We start from the raw sequence: 27,276 nt of genomic DNA on the forward strand, positions 1-27,276 counted from the left end.
GTGTGTCGGCCATCATAAGCCGCCACAAATATGAAGACCACAGGCCTCCTCGCAGAGCTGAAGGCTTGTTCAGCAGAGCAAACTGTCTGGCTGCTCATTACTGAGCAGTAACACTGACAACAGCCAAGGCCAAGAGGATACATACAGTACAGCTGCAAGGGTTACGCGCTGCACTTTGAAGATCCAGCTCTCCTGAACATGAACTAAGCAATACGTAAAGAGCACCTTGTCATAAACATACATAATTTGTGTGGAACCAAGATAACAATAAGTGGCCTACATTAAGAAAGGAAACTAGGCGACACAAACTGAGTCTCACTGTTATCATTCTTGAACCAGCTGGAAAAAAACCCACGCACTCATCATTACTGTACCAGCACGGAGGCCCTGTGTCTTTGAAACAGCCGAGCCATTTAATGGTCTCTTCTGGGCATCTGAGAAGGCCATTCTGCACCATGCGGAGAGGCAATCATCTAACTGATCAGCCTCAGGAAGCTCTGGGCTGTGACAGAGTGCAAAATCAGTATTCATAGAGTAAAAAAAAAAAAAAACAGAGGATGAGCATGTAATCATTAGGAGGAGCATATGAGAGATCTAGTCTATAAGATATCCTTACCCATAATGTGTTAGATCAGACAGAGAAGGTAAAGTGTGCAACTCTAGTATAACTGACAGCTTCTATGTGAGGCAAAGGCTCTAGTTCATTGAATAATCTGTATGTCATCCAAATCTGTGCCACCTTTCAAGTGAAGTGGGTGGGATATATTCACTGCTGTCAGATGCCTAATAAAAATTTACTTTAGTAAAAAGTTCCTGAAAATATGCATAAAAGAATTCAAAAGCCAATACATACAGAAGTCAGAGCACAAAAAAAAAACATTAAGGCATTGTTAAAACAAAATACAAAACAAAAAACAGCACAAATGCTAAAGCAAAATCTGAGACAAAAAGGCAAAGGAGTTACTGAAAGAGTACTGAAAAAATACGGCCAACCAGTACTTGAGAACAGTTCTATCATATTTCCCACATGTCTCAAGCAATTTCACATTTCTGGTCTTGTAGTAGAGGTTGGCTATGTAGAGACGTCTCTGTCAGGTACATGTTACATTATATAATAAATTATTTAATAGCATGACATAATGATACCCCCTGCTTTACATTCTCTCACCAGAGTGAGTTCAAAGTCTGGTTAAATTCAGTTTTAACTACTGCTGTTGTTTCACAACTGCTAATTGTGAAACAACTTTGACCTAATGGTCTTGCCGTAGGAGCGCAGTTAGCGTGTCAAAGTTAAAAACTGGCACTTAAAATAAAAACAGCTATTTCTTCCCTCAGGAAAATTTATGTCTGATTATTTCACTATGGTTAGTTAGTATTTGCTTGTAATGTCTATATTCAGACCAATGCTAAGCATTAGCAATGAATTGGATCTTCCATTTATTTTCAATTAGCATAATGCTAGCAGCCTTCATGTTACCTTTTACTTAACATATTAGCTGTGCTAGGATAGTAATATGACTATATACTACAACATGGGGTTGTGCATACATGCATGTTATTTGTATGTTCATTTACTATAAACCAGGAAGCAGGATTCTCCTTTCATTAAAACACTGTTCATCTAACAACCAAACAGTGAAAAATGTTCAGTGAGGGCAAAATAATAACCTGTAACTTAAGTAAATATGTTTCTACGGTTTACATTACTAATGGTGACAATAATTCTAATTATTACAATTTATTTATTGCTCCATTAGTCTATAATAAGTAAAGAAATATCTTGTGATTTTTGTATACTTGTTCTGAGGATGTGCTGTAATTCCAGCAGCTTGTTGCACATCCACAGCTTCATATGGATGCAGTCTCCTGGTGCTGAAATCTTGACAGGTCTGGACACCTTCAAGTAAAGGCTGAAAGCAGCTTGAGGCAAGTCTGCCAAAACAAGGAGAAGACAGCTGGCGAGATGCTCTGGTCTCTCATCTTTCCCTGATAGCCAGGCCAAAAAGACCTGGAATATGATTTTTAGAGCTCACAGTTCTCTGCATCAAACAGTGTAAAAAGCTCTGATGCTATATTTTTTTCCTATAATGTGCATGTTTACGCTCGTATAAAAAAATGTGTATCAAAAATTATTTGATTGCACTTAACAAAAGATAATCTCAGTTTTTCCTAATTAAGGAGCAGATTTCCACAGAATTTTCATTCACGTTGCATAGGTGACAAGAAAGTTAGGAACCTATATTCTTAATTCTGTGGGGTTCCCTTTGATTCTGCATCTGAGCATTTTCACATCAGCAGCTGCAAGATAACACAAAAGAGTTTTGGGAGTTCTTTTAGCATCTTGCTGCCAGCTTTCAAGATGAAAGTTCTTAGATGGTCAAAGTTGGAAGCCAGCAGTAGTTTTGAAAATAGTAAACCATTTTTATACCTTGCAAAGACTGATTAAATTCTTTTTAAGCGCTCTTTAAATTACTCACAGTGATAAGCTTTACAAATTTCTTTCTGATGGCTTCAGTCAGCTCTTTTCATCACCCAAAATGTTCCCTAACTAAATGTCTTAGGTTTAAGCAGGACAACTCTCCATCAGTAGTAAGCAATGAAGTTCCAATCATACCTGTTGTGCTACTCCTGAGTAATTCGAGACATTTTATAAAAGGAGAAAAAAATTGACAGTGCACAAACGTATTCCACTCTATAAATAATTTTTTTGTTACACTCATATTTTTTGAGAAGTGTGAGTTAATCCGAATAAGTTAACATTAAAGTGATACAAAATGTTAGCAAATCAAGTTCATGCTTCCTGAAGTGGAAGTAATGTGAAAATAGGCTTTTCCATAACATCCTGAATTGTGACTGCACAATGTTGTGAAAACATTGCAGTAAAAAGCTTCAAGAGCAATTAGATTTTTTTTCTCTTTATTGCTTTGTGGTGCTAACGTTCTGCCTTTTTTTCTTCTTCATTCTTCTTCTCTTTTTAATGATGCAGACCATCACACAGTAGATATGTTCTTGTGTTTATAGAGGTGTATATTTAGGCTTTAATGTGTATTTACGCAGCTTTACACAAAGAAAAATTACAACATAATAATACTAAATAGGTCAATTACCCAGACAATTAAATTAAAAGGGTACCATAAGTTCACAAAATTGCAATTTCTATTCTCACCATAGCCTATTTCTTAATAATAACTAAATTCCTATGAATTAATAAATAAATACTCAAGATCTCCAACAGCAGATTCAGTATTAGAGGGTCAGTAACAACATCAGAATTAAAAAAACCTCTGGGATATGTGTCTCACAATTGATTCAGTGTGATTGGTTGTATTAATGTACCTTATAACCTGGACCGAGCTGATGAATGGCAAAGATCTGAGCTGGGTTGAGAGCTTCACTGAAAACATAAATGGCTCCAAGCTGGCCACAGAAGACTCTGTTCGCGTCTGCCGTCTCTGATGAACCCAGAAAGCATTTGTCATAGCTCTGGAAAAAAAGGAGAAGCCATTTAACCATAATGTATTTAATAACATCACGGTGCAGTATCAGGTTTTTTTCTTAAATCTTGTACATTTTTCATTTTCACTGAAAGGGCCTTAGCTATCTGCGATGGATGGAGGAAAACAGGAGAACTTGTGATGGCTGTTGGTTTTTAATCTCTTCTCTACCAACTTCACCATCACCTTCTTCTATATGTTCTTCTTTGGTCCACTCGCCTCTCACCAGTTACATCCTTTTAATACTCCTTATCACAATGAGATCTGTCCTGCTCCGCTGTTTAAAAATGATGACATACGTTTTATCTCCAGCCTTCAAGAGAAAACACACTGATAGGATCAGTGCATTCTGAGACCTGAACAAACCATGTGCACAAACTAAAACACTTTGCCTCAAGGCCAGGAAATGTGTGTTCTCCACCCCTATGGTTACAGCAGCAAAAGTTGAAAACCTCAGAGGAAGGAAGCATGAAAGGCCACAGAGAGGTCAGGCTACCTGTCCCCGGCTAAATGGAAAAGTTGGAAGTTGGAGTTTGGGCGAGTTGTGCTGGAAAAGAGCCCAAGGGCAACTCTCCTGCAGCTGGCAAGCGCAGAGGGCACACCTCAAATGTTTGCCAAGATCACAACATGAGGGAAAGCTTGAAGTAAAGCCAGAGCAATACTCGATTTCAGAGCTTTATCAGAGGCACTTCTTTGAAAGTTAAAGATGATTTGTGTAAGACTATTTCTTTGGCTGCTATTAAAAGAAATCTAGTCACGCAAAAGTGTCTTCTATGACATTAAACAATATTAATAGTGTACTTACATCATTAGTATTGACATGCCATGCCATGTCACCGTAGGAGACCAGCTGGCCGTTGACATAGCAGCGGATCTCTGAGTTTCTCCAGCGATTATAGATATGGACGATGCTGATCATGTACCACTGAAAAAATAACACATGAAACAGTTAGTTTGATTTGCAAATATCATTTAATGATATCTGGTCATCATTTAGGAGGCATTTATTCAGTCCTATTTGGGTAATATATTAGAAAGAACATAAGATACTAAATAAAGTCTGGAAATACTAGTATTTTTCAAACTATTTTCTTTTCCACGCTCGTCTAACCTGGAAAACACAGAAATAACCCCATTAGTCATTGCTTTGCGTTTGCTTTTTGTCCTGTGTGCTCATTTCTCTCTTTTCAGCAGTAAAAATTCTTACTGCTGAAATCCTCATACCGAAGCTGTCTATGACTGCGAACTGTTAACAATGATTCCAATTTGTTCAATTCTTTCAGTCAGTGGGGCTAAAATTCTGCCAGGTTAATGAGGGAGCAAATGTCCATCCAAACATTATCCCCTCCCCAGTACACACATGAACATTAACCCATGCACCAGCCAGACAAACGAGGGTGACATACAAATTCATCAACTGGAACCACTGGGAACTTTGTTAGGCTGCGCCGGGAATCCATTGGGTCAGCAAATCCTACAGAAGGCCATCTCATCAACTGAATGTGCGCTTGTTTCCATGCACACGCAAGGACTTTGTGTGGGTGTTTGTGTTTAGAACAGCAGCAAACTGCTGACAGCGTGGCAAAGGGGGCCTTAATTGACAGACCTTATCAAGGCTTATCAACATTCGCAACGAGTGCAGAGAGAGATGTAAGAGGGAGAGAGAGCAGGAGCACTCCTGCCGCTGCCTAATCGAACAAGTGGCACAGGATTTCCAGAGTGCGGGTTTCCTTACCTTACGTGGCTGGAAATCGTATTTTACACAGTGCTGGAAGCCTTTTCCTTTGGACTTCAGGGATGTCACGATGAGACAGTTTCCCACAAAGTGAGCAGAGTAGCCGATTCCTTTACTCGTGCGAAAACTGTGGAAGAATCAGTGATTAATTTTTGTTTTTTTGTTGTTTTAAATTCAACATAAAAGAGAAAGAAGATTAAAAAAAACAAGAAACTGAACACATTGCAAATAAAAAATACAATAAATGTTTCTAGAATGTATGTATTATATGTAATACTGTGGAAAGGTATTGCCTCCTAAAAGATTTCTTCTGTTTTTGCTTTTCTTGTTATCTTTAGATAATCTAATTAATATATAACCGATTAAACTATGACTAACTTGGAAAACAATTATTTTAATAAAAAGTTGTATAAATAAATTCATGAATTAACTCATTCCCCCACATTGTTTGATTTAATTTCACGAGCTACACCCACAGAATAGAACCTGCTAGGCAACATTAAGTAGGCCAAAAGATCTAAAATAAAAAAAATTAAAAAAACATGTGCCCCAATCTAAAGAAATTTTAAAACAAATCAGAAACAAAGACATTCACAGCTATCAGTCTTTAAAAGGATTAAAAAGATTTTGGAAGAAACTGTTGTGACAGAATCACAACAAATTCAGCAAGCAGTAGTGGTCCAAAAAGTCTCCACGGGGATGTAAAATACTCATTGCCAGTTATTCAAAATTTCACAATATCTTGAAGAGGAAGGTGTTCACATAAACAAGACTAATATGCAATATTACCAAAGAGAAGATGACAAACATCAAGCTAACTAACAAGGCTTTTTGCTCTGCTTAGAACATATGGATGAAACATCTATACGAGTGCAGGTTGTAAACACGGTTTACAGGATGAAAGTTGACAGGACTGATGTTCACGGTCCAGGTATTGATTTATATATTAAATTGCTCCACTGGATATGTCTGCTTGTAGATAAAGATGTCCAGCTGACCAAAGCACAGAGTGCAGTGATGTGTGAGAGGTTATAAACGACAGTGTCTAACAGTTCTAAACAGCTGGGTGAGGAGTCTAAGTAAATATTGTCGCCGTAATCAAGGACAGGTTGAAAAGTGGCAAGAAAATGTTTTCTGGAATGAGCAGAAAAACAAGTTTCCAAAAATTTAAACCAAGGCTTTCAGATTATCATTATCCAATTAGTTTGATATGATATGAAACATTAAAGTGCAACAAAGTAAAAGTCAGAACAAACATTTTTAAGAGGGGAAACAAATATTTAGGACCAACAAAACCCACACTTCTTATTTTTTAAGCCAGTGACAGACAGCTGATTTTCCAAACTTTTTTTTTCTTGCAAGAGCACCATGGGTCGCAGATTACAATTTCTTAACATTACTAATCCCTTTTCCCTTCATTTGTCCCCCATAATATTTATCTTCCCACTCTCGTTACATCCACGTACAGCGCAGTTTCACAGCTAAGACACATTCCTCTCCTAAAATAGGCCCAGAAGGATCACACGCGCAGCAAAGCCGGAGAGCAAATATAAATCCCTCTCGAGCGAATCCCTGGTATGCATTAGGAGCGCGTTAAAGTGCGTTATCGTGGTCGTCATGCAGCTGCATGGGCCGCTGTCAAACATGCTGCTTGAGTAGCAGCTGCATCTGGGGGAGGATGATAAGACCCGGGCCAGAACAGAGGAGGACGTCCTCCCTCTCTCACTCCATGCTTACCATGACAACCTGACAAACGGTTACTAAGGAAACAGGATTACATCCTAACACTTTACATGATTAGAGCTTGTCTCTGCGATGGTATCCTTCCTTCAGGAGATTACCTCCTGGTTCATTTTCTTTAGTTTCTCGGTGGTAACAGGTCTTTGACGTTTCTGGGGAGGGTTTAGGTGAATGAGGATGCTGCTAGTTAGCATCACAGATACAAGAGGAGGAGGGTAGATGTCCCGAAAAGAAGCACAATTAAATAAAAGGTCAAAACTAATGAAGCTTTACATTGGCTAACATCTTGCTCTTTCAACACCAACAGTGAGGCAAGCAGAGTCCATAACTGCAGAGCCAGAGAAACCAATCAACAAACCGTACACTCAACATGGAGTGTTGACATTTAAAGTTTTGTTCCAAATCAATAATCTATTTAATTATTACCTCACTGTTTATGACATACCGTTATCTCACTCAGGTGTCACAATTTGGAGACCTTAAATCCACGTATTCTGCTTCAGAAACACAAACTGTTTGTGCTTCATATATAAAATCTTCTACTCATATTTCACCCTAGATTGTATGTTCTTATTGTGAAAATTATTTAAGTCTAACACATCAAGAAATATACGTACCTTTTAGCTCACAAGGCGTGTCTGAGGGTCAAAGCTAATGCTGAATCTATTAACTAGATTCAGCTAACAAATCTGTTAGCTAATGCTAACAGATTTGAAAAATTCAGCAAAGATGCTAATTGCAGTTACTGCAAACATAGATAATGTTCAAAGCAAAGATTTATAAGTTTCATCAGCTAATGAACATACTGGATTAGCATAAAAATTCGCCATCAAAAGTTTATGGTATGTCCCTGGTCATCTGAATTGTTTGTTTCTTACTACATATATCAGCATTGTAGATCATTGAGTAAGTGGCTCACCAATATTATTGTACACTTTGTAACTAATGATATAGGGCTATTTTGTTCTATTCTATTCTAAAACTTTCCTTTTAGTTAGTTGCAATGAATTTTTTAATTTCTGCAAAGTTATCACGCTGCGCAACAGTAACAAACTATTGAGGCTCAGTTTTATCCTAATCGGACATGATTCTCGTATTGTATTTTTTGGATCCAAATAAAATAGAATAGAATTACTTTATTCATCCCAGCAGGGAAATTATTTCCACATCCATAGATTATTCCTCCATCCCTAATTCAGGTACTTGTTAATTTATTTATTTTTTTTACAGATATACTATAGTTATCATAGATACTTCACCAGGTCTCAAGATGTACAATAAACTGACATGATCATGCCGATACGTCACATAAATAGCGGACATTATAAACTAAATAAAACATGTATCCCACTGCAGAAATACCTGAATGTGTTTGAAATAAGTTTTATATCTACTGAAACAAAATTACAATAAGGTCTATGCAGTGCCTTGCAAATGTTTCCATACTCCTTCAACTTTGTCTCATATTGCAACCACAAACTTCAATGTTACAATGATTTTATTTTAGAGACCAACAAGTTTGCAGTAAAAACAAAATAAAAAACATTTTTCTTTTGCTTCACAATTATGCACAATTTTGCTTTGGTCTATCACAGAAAACAAAAGACATGCAACAAATTAAAATGTTGCTGTAAGACGAAATACGACACAATTCAGGTTTATTCAGACTGACCCAAAATTCATGTGATACAAGCCCAAGCAACTTTATTAGCCCAAGAAAAAGTTAAAGGAGCTTCATATAAATTTAGGAAAAACATGCAAGAAACTTTTACTTTTTAACTTCTTTATGTTTGAGTATTTCTGTTTTTATTTTGCAGTGAAATGTCTTGAGACCACATTTGTTGTAAATTGGTGCTATATAATTAAATTTAAGCTTTTCAATTGTCTAAAATTTTCCCCAATTGTCTGAGAATTTCTCTATATTTAATCATTGTCCTCCAAACTCCAGCAGAATGAAACGAAATGCACAAAGAAAGAAGCTAGTGCAACAGTAACAGAAGTCTGCCAGTGTTGGACGCAATAATAATTGTTCTTGGCATAGTGGCCATTAAACTAGGTCATTTCTGAACTAAGCCAGACAGAAATGAAAGTTTTTTGCATTCTGTTATTACTCTTTTTAAACAAATGTATTCGCGTTCATTAGGGAGTCATAAAGAGCTGGGTTAAGCATTAGTCACCAAAGTGTTACCAAGTTAGAAATTGCTTGCTTAGACAACTTGTGAATCTCTGCAAAAGCATCTCTCAGGTAAAAGCAGAAATTATATCATAGCCTAGATATAAAAGTATTGTTTTGTGTTTTGAGCTTGACTTGACTTTTTTCAACAATTTAGTTCATGTTGTATTTTGTTGCTATATGACAAATGAGATACACGTTGGACGTTCAAACCCAGGCTTTCTTCAGTCATGCACTGCTAGATGACATTCGTAGTGAGATAGGAAAATTGAAGAAAATAAATTAGAAGTTGCACTTAATGATCTCTGCAAGTAAAAATAACCACTGCAACAGAGTTTTTAGCCTTTCTGGTCTTTTTCTGGCTCCAAGTGAAGCCAGTATCTCTTTTTGCAATACTCTCATCTTTTGTTGAAGAGCAAGAATAAACTAAACTAAAATCTGTCGCCTTCTTTTGATGATGTGAAGAAATCAGACAATTTCTGCTTTGTGCAGCATCTTTCCCTCAGCAAACCTTCTTTCAAATTGGACACAATAACTGATCCAGCTTTTTCATTCAGCTGCAGGCTTTTTCATTATTTGATGCTTGAATCCTCAACAACAGAGGGCAGTTAGTGCAAAAAGAGTCAACACTTAAAGCAGATTTTTTTCTCATGAACATAAAGAGACTTGTAGAAAATCGATTATCTGTGATTGTAAAAGGACAATCACAGAAAATATAAAACAGGCACATTAATGTCCTTTGGTCTTTCACTGCGAGCAAGCTCATTTGTAAATATGTTAGAAAAAGCAATGATGTAATACTATGAGCCTAACAAAAAGGCAAAAGTAAGATTTTGAGTTTTAAAACCATTCATTGTGAAAGATTTATTTTTTTTTACCAAGTAAATAAAAGATTTCCTTTAGCTCCAGTGCTAAACTCACCAGTAGAGGTATGGTTTGTCTTTGTCCACATTGATGTTGTTGAGTGGATCTTGTCTGAACCAAGTGTTGATGGTAAATCCGTTTTGGTACGGCCACTTTGCAATTGGTGGCAATGCTATAGCCTGGTGGAGAATATGCATATCAGAATTTACATCGATGTATAAAAAATGCAATGTGGCCCTGAATAGATCTAAAAAAAACTACTGGCAGTAGTTAAAATGCTGTGTCTATGAGATATAAAAAAAAATTTAAAAACTACACCATAACAAATAAATGTAAAATGTTTTCCCCTTTAGTATAAAACATAACATCTTTAAATGAATCAGTTTTCTTTTGTATAAACCTGATATTATTGATAATGAATCTGATGAATTAATTTAGGTAGAAATACATAGAAGAATATGCATTTTTGACTGAGGGGTCAAAACTGCATTTAACTGTAGTTGTCTGCTAAAAAGGTAAAACTGAAGAAGGATTTTATTCCTCATCAATACATTGAGTTGAAGGCAACAGCTATGTCAACTAAAGCATGGATTAATGAGAGAAAAAAAATTGCATTATGTAACAGTCTATTTTAGTAGGGTTATGTAGAATTTTTAATTTCCACCATGCCATTAGCATTATTATTGGATATTCATTATCTATTTTTGGTGGAATAAAACAACTACAAACATGCTGATGTTACACATAAATTCGAAGAACTACTTTTTAGCTATGTAGGGGTAGAAAGAATTTGTATGTGTCTTACCGCTGCACTGCGTCCAGGGAAGTTGAAGAAGGTGTCGGGACCGTGCCTCTGAGGCATCTGGTTCAACACAGACAACAACTTGATAGCATGTCTTGGCTAGGAGAGGAGATGAGAAAGTAAGTCGTTATTACATGAAAAATTTTGTGCATCAGAAGGACAGTACAGTGAGACTTTAAAAGAAAAAAGATGAAAAAAGAAAAACGACTCTGTGGCTTCACATCTCTACCACAACCATCCCAGATCAATAAGTCTTCAATCACCGGCTCCCTCCCCCGATAACAACCCCTCAATACCATGGCGCCCCTTAATCGATCTGTCCCCAGAGAGGACTGCTGAGGGAGGAGGAATTGGAATGGACGGGGAAACAGGGGCAAAGTGGATGGGCTGACAATAGCTATTGGACAGCAGAGGTACTGTGAAATGGACCACTGGTCAGACAACCGAGGTGGCTGAAGGTGATTGTGCATGAGCTTCACCAAAGGACCGATTAATGAGGAAGGAAAAAGGCATTACAGGTGGAACTCAATAGCTTAGAATATAATTGAAAATGTATTTTTGGCAATTCAATTAAAAAATTTATGATATAGACTTATTAAACACAGTAATGTATTTAAACTGTTTAGCTCTGTTAGTTTAAATGATGATGGCTAACAGCTATTTTTTTTAAAAAAACAACTAAAAATTACTTTCAGAAATAAAAAATAGAATAACGTGAGACCAACATCATGACTAGCCGTTTGTTTCTGGAGGGGAAGTGGAGAAGGCTGGTCATGTGGCGCTTGTTTGGTCATGTGACAGTGATGGTGATCCAGCGCAGGATTGTGGGAAGTTTAACTGAAGCAGAGAAGCGGACTGTTACAAAGAACATAAGACAGTCGTTGATGTTGTTGTTAATTTTATTGCCGAGTGCTTTTACGCGGACGTGCCGTCCGGTTAAACTGTAAATAAAGTAAGAAAAAACAAAACATCAATACTTAGTATTGCAGAATTCAATCAACACAAACTTAAACATAGATTTATTAGCTAGGTTTGACTAACCAGTTATAAGGCAGTTTATTCTTAGAACACTCCGTCATATAATAAACATCGGTATTCAACTATCACTGTGCAGCAAACACAGCTAGCATTGGGCTAATTAGCGCTAGCAAATTCAGCAAGCTCACACTTAGAACAGATAACAAAAAGCTCATCTCCCCACAGCTTACAGCATTAATAACTCACCACGTTGGGCAACACTCATGAACGCCAGTAGAATATGATTTTATGGTAGCTTCAGCTTGTTTGCTTCAGCTAACGGCAGTCTCGGTGCATTACTAGCCTGCCGTAAGTTTCTTCTCTTGTTTCACCTCTTGTTTCACCTCCCCTCCACTACCAATGCAAAACAACTACAGAGCCCCCTAGCGGAATGGGAGGAGTGAATCCAACACGGACATCAGCATTGTGGTTGTTTTTTTTTTCAGTGTCGAAAGTGTAGTGAAACCTATATAATATAGGCGAATATCGGTTATCAGCCGTAGCAGTAATATTAATATCAGATATCGATATCAGCTTAAATGTTGATATGAGTGCGTCCGTTCTCGATACAGTGTGAAACAGAGGCAACCAGCCTGTAGCTCTACTGTTGTGTTGCCTCAATAAACATCCAACATATATTAAGGTCCTTTTTCTCCTTGACCTACATAAAACACCTCTAATGCTGTCTCTAGATTAGGAATGGCTTAACACAAGGAATGCAACCTTTGCAGCCATTCCCTGTATACGTTTGTGTGTGTTGGCTTCAGCTGCAGCCTATGCCTTGTGAATCTCCCCCAACCTTTTGAATGAGTCACAGTCCTCTCAAAACTGTTGTTATCCCTATTGCTTGTGTACTTTCTACTGCATTTTTTCCTTCTACTCAATTTTCAATTTATGTGATTGGATACTGTAAAAAAAGAGGATATTATATGTTAACTTTGGACAAAACGTTTGGCTCTTTCCTCTTTAATTTTCCCGGGATCCTCAACGAGTGGCGGCGTGCTGCTAAAACGAAACAACAACAAAGCGCGTTGACGTCACAGATCACAGAGTTTAATCTCATACAAAGCAATCAACAACAAAGCTGCAGAGGAACAGAGATATGCATTTTTCTCATAAAAATAAAGACAGACAAGGGGAAGACAGACAAACACAAAACAAAGACAAACAAAAAGCAAAGACGTCTTTGGAGAGAGAGCCGATGCAAAAAAGGCAAAATGGTGGCCGCTCTCTGCATTTTCTCTCCCGACGCGAAATCTTATACTAAAGAGGTGTTTCTCTATTTAATTTATGCACTCAAGGCGTTCCTCTTGTTGACCAACTGGGAACTCCCTTAAGCACTCAGAGAAACTTGGAAACTCCCCCTGATCTACGCAAAGATCAAAGGACCATCTGCCTTCTACCGAGACAAAGAAGCGGATCGCTGGCCCTGACCCCCCGTGGCTCCCACGGTCATTCTGAGTACAGAACGATCCTGAGATAAGACCTCACAGATACCTGAGAAATCTAAAGTCTCTGTCTCCCAAGGAAAATGCTAATTTTATGGCTTCGCCTCACAGCGGGGAGACTCCATTGAGTGATCTGCATTTTGGCCCGTTTGTCTGAATGCCTGCTCATCTGCTCAACAGAAAACTGTTCCAAATAAGAGTGCTGAATATACCTTTAACACATGTCGTAAGATTAACTGTATTAAGCACTAATAATAATCATTTTTCCTTAACAATACACACCTCTGTAAACCAGGAACTTATTTAGAAATGACCTTTTGTTAAGCAACCTTTTGAAATATTTCTGTATCAAAATTAAAAATTTATCCAATTTAATAAATAAAATTTTCTAAGATGCAGTATTTCGGGTTTTCGTTAGTTTTAAGCCAAATTCATCAAAATCAACAGAACGCAGACACTTTAGATACACCTTTAGATAGTGTAAGGAATTTCCACCTTTTGATTAAATTCTGTAAAACAAATGAAATATTTGATGATATTCTAATTCACTGATGTGCATCTGAAGTTAGTAACTCATTTGCAGATCTACTAACCTTACAGACAGTAAGGTGTGGAGAAAGAGGATATTACGTTTGCATTGAATTCTACAGGATATTTCAATGTTTGTGAATGACCTGTCTTTCTCCATGTATGACTCAACAAGGACAACAATTAACTGTGTACCTTGTTCTACTGGTTTTTCAGAGTTTGCAAATTCCTAGAAAACATCTTCAGAATAGTGGCTGATCAGAGGTGGAATCACCTGAATAGACAAGAGGATTTTTGGAAAGAGAGGCGGGAGGGCAAGCGGGATTGCTACTACTTTTACGCGAAATCTGTAAATATACAGAGACCTAAAAGTCCTGCGCTGGCAGTTTTCACATGGACTTTCATCTCATAAAATCATCTCTAAACAGCTCAGTTTTAAAGTATCCTTTCTAAACCGGGGAAACCAAGTGACTGAAAACTAAGCTAATCAGTAAACTGCATGGAGCAATTTGGATTACGACAACAGGAAGCCAAGCTGATCTTAAACTAATCACTTTTAGTTACCAGCTCCAGGAGTACCGGTAATCTCTTTAATGAGTATTTGTAGAGAAGCCCTAACTATAACAAATACGAAATGACAAGCTTATGCCTTTTAAGATTAAAAACATAAAGGTGCAAGGTGCAGAAAGTTCAAAACATGGAGAATTCAATTTATTTTCAAAGCAATACTAGAGTAAACAAAACTTTCTGTCTTTATGTCTGAAAAGTTTTGAATTTCTTTGCCAACTGTAAAGAGAGTTCTGTGAAAGAGATGTGATGGTTAAACAACCTGTCAAAAGGAGAAAAAAACAATGGATATCTTTGAGCTGATCCAGTGGAGCTGGCTTGTGCTTAGAAACAGAAAATAGTATCTACATGTAAAGAGAGTCTGAGTATATTGAACTGCACTGACTGTTTCACCTTCACACCTGATTGGGTTGTCACTGCTTTTTTCATCAAGCTTCTAATGGTCTAACAGCAATAACACAGTCACTTCTCCGCTGCATTGATAAAGTCAATTACAAGAGAGAGAGAAAAAAACATCACTGGAAAAAAAAAAAAAAAAAATACCTGAAACATAAACAAATTACCCATGTCTCTATATCCACTCACAAATCAATGCCAACAGATATATATCACAAGCAAACACGTTCTATTTTATTCAAGTCTATTAGCACAATAATCCCATTAAGTGACACCCAGACTAATGACACCACAAACTCCTGCCGTATAATTAATCTCATTTGGAATAAATTTAGCTTCGACCACTATTGTAGTTGGATACAAGGTTAGTAAAATCAAAGGAAAATCTCATTTCAAGCCAAAAGAAATCAAAAAGGAACATAAATAAAAACAAAATAGGAGATAAATTGAAGAAATAAAACATATAAAGTAGTGTTTTGACAAAGACAATTAAAGAAGTCATAAGAAAAGTCACTAGCTGAGGCCTCTGTCGTGCAGATTGCAATAATTTAGACTTTGTGATTTTTTTGGCTAATCTGCTCCATCTAATAAAACGGAGGGGATTCAAATGTGTTTACACTGTTGTCAGAGTCAATTTACGAATAAAATCAAGTGATTTTTTAATATATTAACAAGTTTTAACTTAGTATATTCAAGTTCCCCAACACAACCAAGAGTAAATCAATTATATGCATAAAGCCATCATTATAAACAACATTTTATAAAAATACTGAGATGGAGTCTTTGAAATGTCTTCATTTCTAGTCCTTCACCTGCTATCACCACCACATCTTTACCTTTATACTTTATGTTGACTGACTTATTTTATTTAATGCTCAATGAAGGAACTGCGCTTTATCATTTCTAACTATGTAGAAGAACTAAGTATATAAATTTGTTCTAGGTCTAGTAAAATTAAAACCTTGAAAAGGGAAAAATTGGTGCAATTATAAAGCGTCATTCAATGAAGACTAAATGTTTTTCGATGCTCAAGAGGATTTTCAGCATCTGGATTGACACTTACATAAATTTCAGAAAACAAACAGCGACAGCTCCTTTTGGAGTCCCCAGATTTAAAAATGTTTTATATAACAAGCAGTTCAAGTTTCATCAACAATTACCACACATCAGAAAATACACTTTTGTGTGTAAATTTCAATTAAATAAAATGTACATAAAATTGTTGTATTGTTATTTGTCAAGTTAATTTAAAAACTGGCATCTACATCTTATCAGATTAACATAGTCATTGACAATATTTCTACTTCTCTTAACTACACATTTTTGTATTTCTCTGTATTAACAGAGTTGGTAAAAATGTAGTCTTAACTTGCAAGACAAACTGTCCACTGTGTGTGTGTGTGTGTGTGTGTGTGTGTGTGTGTGTGTGTGTGTGTGTGTGTGTGTGTGTGTGTGTGTGTGTGTGTGTGTGTGTGTGTGTGTGTGCGCATGTGTGGTGTGATCTATCAGATCAAATCCTGCAGGGTGTCCCTATCTTTAAGTGTTTTAAGGACTTATGAGTGCAACTGTATTCAAAATTTAGATTTGCATTGTAGATAAGACTATTTAGGTGTTTTCAAAAGTTTCACATCCTGCAGTAATAAAGGTCTAAATAATAATCTTGTGAAATTGTTGACTTGAGAAAAAAATAAACATTCCATTAATATCCATGACTAACATCTACAAAACAGCAAATATGCAAAGTTTTATTCTGCAGCAACTCACCCAGATGCCATTCTCTCCTCTCAGCATACTGAAGAGCAGCTTCAGCTCCTTGACTGTGATGCTGTAACTGGCCAGGACTCCTAGCATATCCACCAAGAGGTCTGAGGAAACACACATACACGCCCACAAGCAGAGAGCACAGAGGGTAAAATATGTTTTCTCATAAGCGTATCTTTGAGTCAGTATCTGGAAGGCCCTGTGCAGACTTTTCTCTGATAAAGTGCGATGAGGTCATAAAATTCAGCCAGTTCACCTACAGCGAGAGTTTACTCATTTATCATTCAGTGAGAGTCAAGCCAACAGCTACACCACTGTATAGCAAGCAGGACACATCACTGTTTGACAGCTCTGGGTCAAATCAGCCCTTCAATGTTTCAAACATCTGCTTGAACCCATTCATCAGCTTTTCATCCCCTCCTGTTTCCATTTTCTATCCTTTTATTTTATCATTGTGTTTCACATTTTTCATCTCAGTGGTTCTGTATGTTTTCATAAGATTCTCAGGCAATTTAATCAAAATAAAATGTTCTAAACACAGATGTAAGTCATTTAATTCTGTATCATTTTACAAAGGTTTTATTGACACCTAATTCAACTGACTGCAGTTCAGATTCAAGTTTGGACCAAATTATTCTTTTGAAATATGACAAATAAAAGCCCTTCACCTCATCATAGAAATTTTTGCCATGTACTGCTTTGTAGGATTAAATAAGATCTTAAAATATAACTTTAAATCATTCACTGGCAAAGCACAAACAAATTATACCGAAGACTGGTACAAATTGGTGCGTGATCCATAAAGTATGAAAAGGTGCAGGAATAAACTGACCTGAGTCTCTGTTACTCGAGTGGTTGAAATAAAAAAAAAGTCTGAAGGACACTTTTTATATGTACAGTAAAACTAAATTATTATTACTCCTTACACATTTAAACTTAAAATTATTTGCTTAAATTGTGTTTCTGAAAGTAAACGAGACAGCCATCTCTCAAATAAAAATAAAACAAAGCAAATTTTAGATGAGTTTGGGTTTTATCAACATTTTATCAACTCTACTGCCGTTCAGCAAACAAATCTTTCTTATAATCGTTGACCAGCTTTTTGCATTTTAATATAGTATTTTGATGATAAAGTCCATGTCCTTGAGATTAGAATGGCTCATTGCTGCCATCACCCTAATATTTATCTTCCTCTACAGATAATTCAAGTTGGCCTAAAATAAAAAAAATGTTACTTTCAGTAAGAGAAAAGAAGTTCGTTGAAATAAAAGATTACTTAAAACCTAAATCAGCGAGAGTATGAAAAATTGTGGATTGTTCAGGGTGAACTTCAACCGTTTCAGAAATCTTTGAAGCGGTTCAAAGTCATCATAAAGTCTAAATCTTATTTTCTAATTCTTCTACCAGTATATATCCAGTAAATGGAATATTCAACACAAATATTTACTAAAACATGCCAGTTTTATACTGGAAAAGACATTCATCTTAAAGATACAGGGGAATTATTTAATCTAAAACTTTATATTTAAAATTTCAGTAGCTGCCTTAATAGTAAATATACATACATGGTGCATGATAAGGTCTTATACTGCTATTCCTAATGTAATAGAACTCTCTTGATTATTTTCCTGTTGTAGGTATGTTAGTAGACATTAGCACATCGGCACTAAACTGAGGTATTTCCAGATGACCTCCCTGCTTCATTGACCTTCACATCACACAAACAACATTAGCAGTGTCGCTATGGCAGAGAGAGAGCATTCCGCCTCTGCAGAGTGAAACGATCTGCTTAGAGAGGCCTCCTCCTTCTTATTACACTTGGTGGATATGAAGAGTCTCACCACCATAGTTCATTAACCAGAGCCCAGCGACTGGGAATAAAGGAAAAAGGCTAGCTCACTGAGGTACTTCATTCGAGAGCAACATCCAACTCAGAATGTCCCAGATTTACGCCCCTGAGCTCCAGTTTTGGTACAATAAATCCAAATAGGTCATTTTAAATAGTTTCAGGAAAAAGCCTGAATCCAAGTTAGAACAGAGAGAACTGGCATTAAACTGATGCAGCTGTATGCTCTGCTCTGTTGTGAGTTTTAATAAGTCAGTGAAGGTATAAAACCCATTATCCAGCCGCGGTGGGTAGGACAGAGAGGACATGGACACTAAGTGTGGGGACGAGCATGCTGAGATGCTATCAAAGGAAAGCCAAGGTCAATGTGACAACACAAGGAGATGACTGACTGGGTAAAGTTTACATACTGTAGGTATGAAAAAATATTCTAGGCAAGTTTTATATATTTCAAACAAAGCACACTGGAAAATTTTATCATAAGAAAGTATTATCCAAGTTTACCCACAAACAAATAAGGTTAACTCAACAGGCTTGAAAATGTCATAAAATCCTGTATACTGTTTATTGAAAATGCCTTATTGGTTTTTATTTGTCAAACAACTACAGAAAAATCCATTTCTGAAGAAAGGTGTTCTTTGTGTTATTCTAAAAGGCACTCCTGGGAAAATCTCTTTACCCTGCGTGAAATTATTACTCTGGCAGTAGACATTTTAAAACATGACTGCAGTGACTAAACTCTACAAAGCAATAATACAAAGAAGTGTGAGAACACATCGCACATTAACAGACGCTTTTCTGCACGGACTGAGCAATTTTGTTTACACAGAGCTAATGCAATACTTAATAAGTGTATTGCCAATTTATGAATAAGTAAGCAGATAAATCTAATTTACACCTTTCACATGCTGGGTTAAAACACAATTGGGAGCTTTGGGGGGGGGGGTTAATCACAAAATGCTATGACTGATAAAGTTCTAAGCTCATTCACAAAATATATGACAAACATCTGCACAGACATTTTCAGGCTTCATATCAAGGAAGTTCATGGAGTTCATGTTGGAGATGTGTCTCAAAATGTTCCATCATGCAGCCTAAAGCGCTATGAAGGAGATGGTCTTTCATTAAAGAAATGGTTCAACATATTGAATTGAAAGCCACAAATAAATTTTGTGAGTTTATATATATATATATATATATATATATATATATATGTAAATTATATAAATTATTATACCTAATAGTTACCCCCTTGAACTTTTTTAATTATCCTCATCACTAAAAGTTTTTCTTTAGTAGATAAAATTGCAATTAAATAGCGACAAGCACAGCTCAACTTATGTGCAATTTGGAGGTGTGTGCGCGCTTGTTTTCCGTTGGAAAAAAAAAAAGCAAATACCGGTATATATAAACCAAATTTCACACTTTTCAAGTTTGCCCAAATCCCCAAATAATGCAACTGTTAATAGGTTACAGTTTTACACTATACACAACAAAATAGGATGTTTATTACACATTTTGTAAATTTTTAATTTTTTAAATAATGTTAAGCATCTCTGTTGAAACAACTGAAATCTTTATACGTGTCTAATCATGTTTCAATAATGAGGTCATGAAACATGAATGGGCTTTATACTAATTACAACGATATTGTATGATGATCCAAAACTATGAACCGAACTAATGTTTTTCTTGCCGTCTCCACATCTCACCTGCGATCATGTCGTCCACAGTGCTCATTTTGAGCAGCACCTGCTGGATGAGGCCCACCTCTGTGCTGGTCTGCAGGTTGCGCACGCTCTTCCGCAGGATGGCGGTGAACATGCTCCAGATCTCCGCCTGGCACGTCACTTCGCAGTGCGACAACAGCTCCACCATGCAGCCGATGCTCTCCGCCTCCTGGATGATGAAGTTCATCTCCAGGTCAAATTCGCCGCCCACCAGCTGGAAGAAGACAGGGGGAAGTGGAAGAAGGGGGGACAACAGAGGGGAGGGCAGAAGAAATATGGTCAATGATTTAGAGAAGCATTTACAGTTTTTTGTCTCCAGGAGAGGTTAGTATAGCTTCTGATGGATGTTGATTGGCTAGAAAAACATTTCTTTGGCCTGGGGGACACACGCACTGAAACAAATAAACGTCTCTCGTCTCAGTGCACAGATGGACTCACACACACCCACACCCTATGTCCTCTACTCCTCACTCTCTTATATCAGGAGAGCGCCTCTACCCTCTGCGAACCTCAATCACTCAACATACAGCCACGTAGAAATGGCCTCCTCTTCATCAGCTACTCACACAAACAAACAAACACACACACACACACACACACACACACACACACCTACACACACACAAACACACACACACACACACACCCCGGCATGCAAAGACACCCAGACACTGATTAATACACATTACAGTCCTGGCCCTCTTAGATGGCATTAGTCAGATCATACCACACTTATCAAATCGAGCGCAAATGTTCTGTCTCTTAATGGCTGAAGCACTATAATTACTTGTGAAAGTACATACGGCCGTGCCTCACATTCACAAACACGAGCATACCCACACAGCTCGTCCTCGGCATACTACACTGTCCAGGAAATGGAAGCCATGGAAACCAGCAAGCTCTGGGAGCACCATTGATGTTATTAAATCAGATGAAACAGAAACATGCCACATACTATGCATAGCAAGAGAGAAAAAAAGATTAACATTATGACTGTTATAAGTGTGTACAGCAAGACGAACATTCCTCTCATGATCTATTTTATGAAAAGGTTGAAAAGTTTGTCATTGATTTGTTATTTGGGTTATCTTGGCCACCAGTTTTCCACATTTTCTCCCTGTGACTTGTTGGTGTTCCAAGGCCTCAGAAATGACTTTGCAGCTCAGAAAAAGTCAAACCAATAACAACCTTGTTTGTTATCAGTTCCTAGATTTATTTAGATTAAGCACAGCATGCTGTTTTCTCAGATCCTTGTGCCATCATGCAGAGTCCATTTAAGTGATTTTCTTATTATACATGTCTGCCAGCAATCATGAATGTGGCTGTGACATTTTACTCATCAGAAAAGGTGGGTTATTTATGATTCAAAAAGTAACCAACATAATAACCTACAATAAGACAGAGTGGCTGACTACACTCCTTTAATTAATCATCTGTATATTGTCACATTGTTAAAGAATCAATATCATAACCACCTATCACTGTTCATTATCAGTTTTAGACCTATGCTTTTCTAACTTCCTGTAGTAGCTAGCTGTGCTGCATCAAGGGTGGCTTCCATCTGAACAAAAAGTAGGTTTTCATTTCCAGTCATGTATTTGATCTGCTCACCTCTGAAACAGAGAAATTAGAGCTCACAAGACCAAAAAAAACCCAAGTATGTTTTAAACAGAAACATCTGCCTACTAAAAAGTTTGTCCACATTCTGTACAGTATTTGCTCTGAATACTTGGTCTTAGGTCCTTTTGCTTGCATGACAACATAAATGCATTGCAATATGTAGACACAGAGCCTATGCTTCTGCTGGGATGTTAAGGAAGGCCTGGCTGCTTCATTAGCGGCCCTCAGTTCATCTGATTTGGATGTTTTTCATCTACCAATTGACAAAACACCACAGACTCTCAGTAGGGTTTGGGTCAGGCAAGTCTGCTAGCCAATCAAGCACATAACCTGATATAATGGTCATGAAAAAAGGTAATAGTGTTTGGAATGGCAAAGAAAAATCAGCATCTCCCCCAAACATGCCAGGAAACATTAAGCGATTTGAAATTTCCTGTTTGATGGCTACCCTTAGACAGTGGATGAATAGTAGCTGATGACAAGGTTCCATAAATCTTCACCGACTGTGGAAATTTCACACTGGACTTGAATTCAATATGCTGAAATTTTGACTTCCAATTGAAATGTTACATTTACTTTTATCTGCAAAGAGAACGTTGAATCATTGAGCAACCATCCAATCCTTTTTATCCTTAGCCCATATAAGAAGTTTCTGGTGTTTGTGGGCTAGGAGTGGATTAAAATACGAAAAGCTAAAGCTAAGGCCCAGGTCTCAGCTACAGCTGAGTGTGGTAGCTGTTAACGCACAGACTCTAGCCACAGTCCACATTCTTTAAATCTCAAGCAAACTCTTGAATGAACTTGCCAGACCACATTTTCCATGACACTTCTTCCTTCTATTCAATTTTCAATTGATTTGTTTAAAAACCACCCTTAAAAGTCAGCTTTTTAACCAATGCTTACATAGCAATGTCTTCTTTAAGACAAGGAAAGGCCATAACATGACGATGCTGTAACACTAACATAAGAAGGAAACCTAACCACAATCAGTCATTAAGCAGTCTTATCAATATTTCTTAATCTCAAGTCCAGAGAGGCCTTTAACATCAACAGTTGGTGCTTTACAGTAGATAGGCCTGTCACGATAGCAAATTTTGCTCAACGATTAATTGTCTCAAAAATTATTGCGATAAACGATAATATTGTTTGAAGACCTTTTTACACTGATTTAATGGAAATGACCTAATAATGCATGCGATTTCCTGCCAAAGATAGATATACTTTATTTTCAAAAGAATACTTAACACTGGAACTGATAAACAAAATAAACAAAACAACCAAAAACGAAAATAAAATGGTCTCCATTAACAAAAAAACTTGAAAAAACAACTAAACAACATAAAGCCAAAGTGGAAATAAATACTGCATTCAACCAAAAGAGGGCAGATTATGAAGTGTGTATATTATGTTGCCCTTCAGTAATAATTAGATTTAAATAGAGAAGATGGGCACATCGACTACCTGATGCAATAGTTCACACTACATGATTTTTTGCTCCTATTTTTCCCCTTATGACAATCTTAAAACGTTGATCTTTCTAAGATTGTGTGGTGTGTTACGGTAGATCGTCGTTGCCGCTCCGATCTAAATCAGGGGTTTTCCCCGACTGGGAGCTTTAACGCAGCCTGTTGAATGTGACAGGTAGCCAATCAGAAAGCGAGGATTCTCCTCCGAGCTTTTTGAGGGTAAATTACGAGTGGAATCCCAAACAGCTGACACGGTGCAACCCGAAGTCCAGCGGACATCGGAGATGATATGTGGAAACAACATTAATGTTTATTCAACATGCAAAGAATATAGAAATGACAAGAGGAGGAGTTGGAGCGAAATTGCTACCGCGGTTGATAAACCCGGTAACTTTTCAGCTGTTCTTCGTTAACGTGAGGTAAATAGGTTATAATGATTTTCATTCAGTCAGGACTTTACGCTGACACTAGCCACATGCATTGCAGGTAGATTGTAGTAAAGCATTGATTAATGCCTGGTTTTAAAATTAGTTAACTGAACTTGTAGCCATTATTTTGTGCCCATTGTTGGACACCACACGGCAGGACCGAACCCGATGGAACCGTTATACCAAGGATTTCTGTCGGGTAATGTGTGGTCTGTCAGGTTTTGAAAATGGGCCGACAATCGGCCGACAACTGGTGTGCGTTGGGCTTTACACTAAGGAAATGAGGAAGGGGGGAGTCTGTGGAGAGCACTGGAGTTGAGCCTTTTTTCATTCGGTGTCATTAACAGAAAGAGAAAAAGGCCGTAAGAGACGATAATGCCGATAATTGAAATGACGTAGATAGTTTTAATTTATCGTGCCATTAATTGATTTATCGTTTATCGCGACAGGCCTAACAGTAGATGTTTCTTCTATCAATCAATCAAGTTTGTTTGTATACACATTTCAGCAACAAGGCAGTTCAAAGTGCTTTACTTCATAAAAACACAAAAATGCAAAGTCATAAAAACACCATACAGTCAACAATATTGAAAACCAGAAACAAAAATGACATTTGATCATGTCTCATCTTGAGCTTTGTCGCTACAATAAACCTCCATGTTGTCTACTCTTGTCAGTTCCTTCCCCTCTTTACAGTTAAAACAATTTTCTCCCCTTTCTGTCCCAATGTCCCATCTCTCCCTTGGAGAAGTGAATTGATCCGCCGCACTCTGTGAATACATTAGCACAGATTACACAGGATGAAGTCTGGAATAAAAGCAGGAAGAATTAAATTCAGCCCACGCTGAATTTTTCTTTCCCTCCTCTTCTCCTCAGAGGTTCCTAATTACGGTGCTCACAGGGGACCACTGCGTTCTAGCGCATCCAACACAACCTGTCCGTCTGAAGACGCTGGATGTAAACAGCCACAGGGGGCACAGAGGGCATTTGTAGAAACTCGCTAGTAGATACGTAGCAAACTGGAACATAGAAAGATACACACATCCCTGAGGCGTGTCTACTCATGTACAGCACGAGCGTTATGTCTCTGTGCCAACTCTTCCTTTCTCAGAGCATCACAGAGAGATGAGAGGGGTGATGCAAACAACTGCAACAAAATGTCTAGTGACAAACAATAAAGCAAAAAAAAAAAATAGAGCTCGAAGGCCCAGAGCTGAGTGATATAAAAAAGGAGGAAGTGTCCTCATTCTTCCTATTATTAATACTATCTCTGTTGCACCAAAAGAAACATCTGGAAAGGATATTTAAAACCTGAAAGGATCCTGCTAAGAACAACCCAAATCCAGAGCAGTGGCGTGGAAAACATTCAACTCAAATTTACTTTGCCCCTTTTCCAGTACTTGGAAAAAAAATACAGCTGGATGCTTGAGCTCATTATTTGCTCAAATGGGGCTTTTAATTGATATATAAATAAACACGGCACCTTAAATAGCAATAAGGCTGTGCACAGCCGAGTGCACTCAAGCACCAATCACTATCATGCTCACAGACAAAAGCACGCTAATTAGTTTTATGAGTCAACATGATTCTTTTGCATAAACACAAGTAACCTTTAATCTCTCTGTTCACCCTGCCCTGCATGTCCAATATGTGGATTCCCATGTATTCACACCAATGAGCACACACAAGAGGCATTTACTATGCTGGAAGTTAAAGGGCAAACAATCATAAACACCATCCTGTCTGAATAAAAGGGGCCTGGCAGTGCCACCACGTTCTCTGTAAAACACTGGCCTCACTGTCTTCTTGGCAACTCGTTCAAGTTGTTTGTTTTGGCAGCATTATGGCAATGATAAGTCCCAAAGCATTGCATGTTCCATTTACACAAACACACACACATATATGCAGGGACACTAGCTGCTGAGTCACGGCCTGTTTAAACCAGTTGCTAAGGAAGGAGCTGACTGTTTTCCACTAGTGCAGGAGGTTACAATGAAACTAAAAGGTAAATGAATCTGAAGGGAGGGGAGTCAGTGTGCAACTTATTACACTGCCTTGAAATGGCAACAATACCCCATTATCTTTTTCACATCTATTATCCTACAACTACAAACTTCATTGTAATTTGGGATTTCAAGTGGCATATCAATACAAAGACATGCAGAATTATGAAGGGAAGGACAAATATAACTTTTTCTTGCAAACATTTGACACTGAGTATACAGTAGTAGGTTTACAGTTTTTTTCACAAAAGTCCTAATTGTCGGTATTACTTGCTATACTTGTCTGAGCCTAATGATTAATATAATTTAAAGGGCAAGTTTGTTTACAGAGACTTTATAATCCATTTTACTTGTTTTTGGTTTGCTTGTCCAGTGTTAGGACACTAGTTTATTGATCTTTGAGAGGATGTACTTGCATTATATTAGTTAAAAATGGTCTCAAAACGACATTTATTATCATTTATCACAATAATTTCTGGGACTATTTATTGTCCAGCGAAATTTGTTATTATGACAGGCCTACTTACATGGCCCAGAATCACTCCAAGGGCAAATGGCCTTTTTAAAGAAAACAGATTACAACTGCAAAAGAGCAAGGATATGATGAATATACCATAGATCATGTTCAGGAGGTTAAAAGTAGACCTGCTCTGAATAAAACTACTGTCGAGTGTGTTTGTTTCTTAATAAGACACCATCTTGTCCACTGTTAGAAAGGTTTCTTGTTGCTCATTATCCAACCAGCCTTTATTTGCTCGTCTGCTGAAGGTCATACTGGTCCATCTAATGTTCACTCTATTGTAGCCTTGTACACTTTTAGGCTCTTTTTTTTTTTTACTACTTCCTTGCTTCCCTGGCATTTGAAGAACACTGAATACAAAGGCTCATTTCTCCTCACTTGTCTTCAAAATGGAAAAAGTAAGAGAACATGCCATCAGAGTGGGACAGAAGTATGTTGATCTCCATTCGTAAATAATTTAAACTGTGAAAAATGAGGTTAGATGAAAATTTAAGTTTGTCCTTCTTGTACACACACAATAATGGGGATGGTAAGAAAGATATATACTCTATTGATCTCCAAAGAGAAATTGCTTATATGCTGACAGTTATTCCCTCAAAAGTGTTGAATACTGATAAATAAAAATATAACCATAAGCAATATAAAATTTGTAAAGGTATATATATTTACATGAGTGTGACATTGTATGTGATGCGTTTGGTGCAAGTGTTAAAATTGTGACAAATGAAAAAAAAAAAACAATCTCCAGAGCTCACTTAATTGTTTAATGTGAGATTATGATGCTGCCATAAAAAAATGTGTTTGTTTTTAGCTTTTTTTTAAATATATATGTATTTAACAGGTTTGCCAGTAACAGTTGAGGCTGCTGTATTAGAAGCACATTTTAAATAATCATAATATTAATTGTCTCTTACAAAAAAAACAAACAATGTGCTTCAGGCCCACTGCAGCCTGTTATGAAGTACTGTGATGACACATCAAACAAGCGATTACGGCAGCTGATTACTTTGACTGAGCGTGGAACATTTGATGACTATCGAGGCCAAACCTGGCAAAACAAGCACCTGTTGCTCATTACGGCTCATCATGGATGACAGGTGAACGAGGTGAGGGGACGGTCAATAGCCACCCCCTCTGC

The 27,276-nt window shown here is 37.3% G+C and overlaps 1 protein-coding gene across 16 annotated transcripts in view; it reads right to left on the reverse strand.

Moving 5' to 3' along the window:
* nbeaa (neurobeachin a) overlaps window positions 1-27,276 on the reverse strand; it is a 104,801-nt gene that overhangs the window by 51,426 nt on the left and 26,099 nt on the right. For all 16 annotated transcript variants that reach the window (XM_028031359.1, XM_028031358.1, XM_028031357.1 and 13 more), the window contains exons 2-8: window positions 20,084-20,315; window positions 16,529-16,629; window positions 10,812-10,907; window positions 10,064-10,185; window positions 5,230-5,356; window positions 4,300-4,419; window positions 3,337-3,483 (exon numbers count right to left, since the gene is read on the reverse strand). In XM_028031359.1, the coding sequence (XP_027887160.1) occupies window positions 3,337-3,483; window positions 4,300-4,419; window positions 5,230-5,356; window positions 10,064-10,185; window positions 10,812-10,907; window positions 16,529-16,629; window positions 20,084-20,315 (945 nt within the window). The remainder of the gene's footprint in view (window positions 1-3,336; window positions 3,484-4,299; window positions 4,420-5,229; window positions 5,357-10,063; window positions 10,186-10,811; window positions 10,908-16,528; window positions 16,630-20,083; window positions 20,316-27,276) is intronic.

Source organism: Xiphophorus couchianus, chromosome 11 (assembly GCF_001444195.1).
Source record: "Xiphophorus couchianus chromosome 11, X_couchianus-1.0, whole genome shotgun sequence".
Classification (NCBI taxonomy): Eukaryota; Metazoa; Chordata; class Actinopteri; order Cyprinodontiformes; family Poeciliidae; genus Xiphophorus; species Xiphophorus couchianus.